At 42.4% G+C, this 4,059-nt stretch overlaps 1 protein-coding gene across 1 annotated transcript in view; it reads right to left on the bottom strand.

Moving 5' to 3' along the window:
• Positions 1–1,922: 1,922 nt before the first annotated feature.
• The window catches only part of efna1a (ephrin-A1a), a gene marked incomplete at its 5' end in the record, with an annotated part of 3,552 nt that continues 1,415 nt past the window's right edge, over positions 1,923–4,059 (bottom strand). The window contains 3 exon segments of the mRNA XM_036214326.1: positions 1,923–2,563; positions 2,634–2,729; positions 2,814–2,879. Of these exon segments, the coding sequence (XP_036070219.1) occupies positions 2,442–2,563; positions 2,634–2,729; positions 2,814–2,879 (284 nt within the window).

Consider the following 4,059-nt stretch of genomic DNA (forward strand, 5'->3'; position numbering starts at 1 on the left):
AGACGGCGTTCCACATGAGAGAACGCCGCAGTGACCACATGAAGCATCAGCCGTGGTTCTTATCTGAGTCATCATGTTTCTGTGGACAGGAAATGAAGCGGTTAAACCGCCGCTGTCCAAACTCTCAGCAAACAGGGTCAGACTTGATGAGGTGAAAGGTGAAAGGACGAGCGTCACCGAGACGTTGATTATTTTCAGTGTTTTCACTTCTTTAGACTCAAATTAAAAATGACCAAAATTACTGTGAAAACCAAAAACAAATTAGGAAAAGTTCCGTCTGAAATAATACCTTCATCAGCATGAGATCTGGGTTTATGTTCAATGTTACATATTATTTATAGTTAAATGTCGACTGTAAACTTACATTTGTGAAGAAGAAAAATAACAGAAACAGTAAAAAGTCTTGAAGTTTCTGTATTTTATTATATCAGTAAATATTTGGACCTGATTCACTAAACTGAGACCAGATTTATTTTATATGACAGCATCCGTTTATTTGTTTAACCTCCAAAAGGAGGCGGTCCTCTAAAAGTTCCCGTTGCCGTGACGACCCCACATCAGCACAATAAACACCATTTTGCTGGTTTTCCAAAAATATTTTCTTTTATTTCACATGAAAAATGTTCACATTTATCAAACTGGTCTTTCTTATATAATATATATATTTATATGTACACATTTACACTCAATATACATTTCTCTAATTACATTATGTACAAAATCAGGCAGCGAGAGTTCAGGTAAAAAAAGACAAAATCGGGTCAAAATCCTCGTCACACGGCTGTCCTTCGTCCCGTGAGGTGAAGCACACTTGGCGAGCTCGTCTGATGCGGCGCGTCTGCGCTGTAAACCGGCGAGCATCTCCACCAATCACAAACGACGACTGACTGAAGACTTTTCAAAATAACGAGAAGCTGCTGCTCTCGTCTCAGTGTTTCACTCACGTCCCAGTGTTTCAATCAGCTCAGGCCGCGCTCCCTGTAATCACATTCACACAGGCTCCGCCCACACCGCCGCCACCAGTAAACATTTCATTTGGGAGAGGATGGTTTGGACAACAAAACATGTCAGCTGCAAACGTCATAAATTATCTTCACAGAATCTTCTCGGGATGATGAGCGGCTTCACTCGGTACGGCAGAGACTTTCCTCAGAGTTTGATCTGATTCTTAGGAGTTTGGAAGCTTTTCACAGAAAAAAGGTCATTTTTCTAACAACAAAACAAAAAAAGAAAAAATTAGATTTCATTTTAAAGGGGCCATACCATGAAAATATAACTGTTTGAGCTTTGAAGTTTATTAAAATGTTCATTCCTCACTACGAAGAACCCCAAAGTGACATTTTCCCTCCCAAACGAGCAAGTCCTCACGTGATGATGTCATCAGGTGAGAACCACCCCCTCCAGGAAGTCTGCAGACTATTTCCAGGTGGTTGAACGTGGATCTTTGAGCAAAGGCAGAAGGGTTTGAGTAAAAAGGATTTTTGGACCAAATTTCTCTCCAAGATGAACCCATTCGCCATCACCTCTGAATCCGTGCCAAATTTTGGGGATCAACGCCCGTCTGGGCCGGTATGGATGGATGTCGTTACGCCGACTCTAGATTGACATCATGAAATGGGCGACGCCCTCAAGGAGCGAAGGCGGAGCCTCATAGATCGAGTGTTTTTTATTCTGGGCATGAAAAGAGTTCACAAAAATAACTAATATTTCGTAAATAATTCTTTTTTAGTTTTCTTTAGTGTTTACTCTGAAAAAGAACAGAATGGTGTGGCCTCTTTAAAATTTTTCAGAATTAACTGATTCAAAATTCCTTTTCCAAATGAATATTAAAATATTTAATCTGTTTTCTTTAAGTAATAAAATGTTTTCAGCTAAAATGATTTTCTGGGACAAATATAACATAAGACGTTATTGGCCGGGTGGAAAGTTCGTACGGAGTTTACTGAACAGGAGCAGAAACCAGCCGAGCTCCTGTGATGCTACATGTAGAGAAGGTCCAGACATGGAGGACGTGAACCACAGCAGGACTGGACGTGAGGGCGGGTCTTTGGTTCCTCTAAAACTGACGGATCTCCCGGATTTCATCGTTGGTCGTCTGAGGTTTGTTCTGCTTCACATCTTTTTTTAAAGTTTATGAAGGCGTTTTCCCGGGTTTTTTTGTGTTTTTTTTAGAGCGTCCTCCATAAAATTAAACTCAAAGTGAGTTTTGTCTTTCACAGAAGAAGAAAAGTTTTGATGAAAAAGTGGGACGAAGCTCCCAAACTTTGAAGTTCCTCGAGTCTCTCTGTGACGGAGTCTGTCCCCGTGGCCAGCACCGGGCGCGCCGATGGTCCCCAACCCGCCGATGGTCCCCAACCCGCCGATGGTCCCAACCCGCCGATGGTCCCAACCCGCAGGCTTTCTTCATCGTAGAGCTTCACACGAAAATACAAAGAAACCCCTCAGTGCAGCAGCAGCACAGAAACGGGAAGCAGCGCCGACAGCGCCGAGAGCGCCGGGGCGGCGGCGGCGTTGGTCCGTACGCTCTTCTGAAGGTCTGGCAGAACCACCACCGGGTCGTCTGCTGGAAACACAACGGCACGTTAGCTTACAGCCGCACACGGCGGCCGACTCGGCTGGACGACGGCTCGTACCTGCAGGCAGTCTGTTGGAGGGGTTGTGGACTCCGCCTCCTGCTCCGGCCACACCTCCACTCCGGCCTCCTTTGGAGACTCTGGCCTCCTGAGAGCCTGAAGAGGAACATTCACAAACATTTGGTCACTTTATGTTTCAACAGAGGAAGATTTCAGTCCAAAAAGGGGGCGGAGCCTCACCATCAGCTGCTATGACGTCCACTCGGAGGCGGAGACACTCCTGACCGTGGTGGTGCAGAGGCTTTGCTGCAGGGACACAATAACAGCCGACGCTTAAATAAAAACCTTTAAAATGTTTTGGTCATTAACAGGATCACTCCAGTAGATTCTGGAGGAGAAAAGCAGCTCAACGAGAATCTACTGGAATGATCCTGTTAAAAAACGACAGTAACGCTCCGGCGTTGAAGGGTTAATCCACGCGTACGAGCGCACTAACACTCGGCAGACACTGGGGCGGAGCCTCAGGTAACCATCTGTGACCATCCAAACCGGGGATCTGGTTTTAGAGCATCCAGGTTAGGTCTTCAGCTTCTTCAGGCCAAGAACAACATTTTTAGGGGAGTTTAATGAATTTTAATGATATAACAATAAAATCATAGTCGTTTACGTCATAAGTGTAGTTTAAACTTCCACTCCAGTAAAAATGATGTTATTAACATTTAGTGTCTTTTTCTCTGATGATGATGGACAAATATCAGCAAAAGTTCAGATTCAAATGTAATTTTCTCAGATTTTCTTTATTCAGATTGATGTGAATCAGCAGCTGAGGATAAAATCTCGTTTAAAAAGGTTATATTTGAGATGTAGGAAGAAAATATACTATTTTTTTCTGGATGCATGAAAATGTAAATATTTGTATTGAATCACATCAGATCAGAACCAGCAACACTGATAAAACACAGAGATTTAGATAGAAAAAGAATGTTTGTTACTTCAAACAAAACCTAAAAAGCATGAAAATCATTTCTGTTTTAGATCATTTAACAACAAATCCTGAAATTGTTTTTTCTATTCCTAAAGTTCATTACATTTTTGAGCAAATCCAGTATAAAAAGTTACTTTTTTTCCACCAAACTTCAGCAGAGCGACGCTGCGTTTCAGAATCTGCTGAAGTTACGTTTCGTCAACCGTTGAGGAGTCACCATAACCAACGAAAACATGGAGCTGAAGCTCTGGCGTTAAAGATCATTGTTTTTGTTTTACAGCTTCTGTCAGTGAGCAGAACTTCAGTCTCAATTTTTGAACTCAAAAGTTTTACTTTGAAAACAGGAAGCTTCACTGACATTTTATTTTGAAGATTTGTTTACTTCCTGTGACCGTAGCGCTGCACAGTCGGGTTTGTTTAGTTCATAAATTAAAATACAACTTTCTTCTTAGGGGTGTGCCAAAATATCGATATTGCGATATATCGCGATATTTAGTCCTG

Source organism: Oryzias melastigma, linkage group LG11 (assembly GCF_002922805.2).
Source record: "Oryzias melastigma strain HK-1 linkage group LG11, ASM292280v2, whole genome shotgun sequence".
Lineage (NCBI taxonomy): Eukaryota > Metazoa > Chordata > Actinopteri > Beloniformes > Adrianichthyidae > Oryzias > Oryzias melastigma.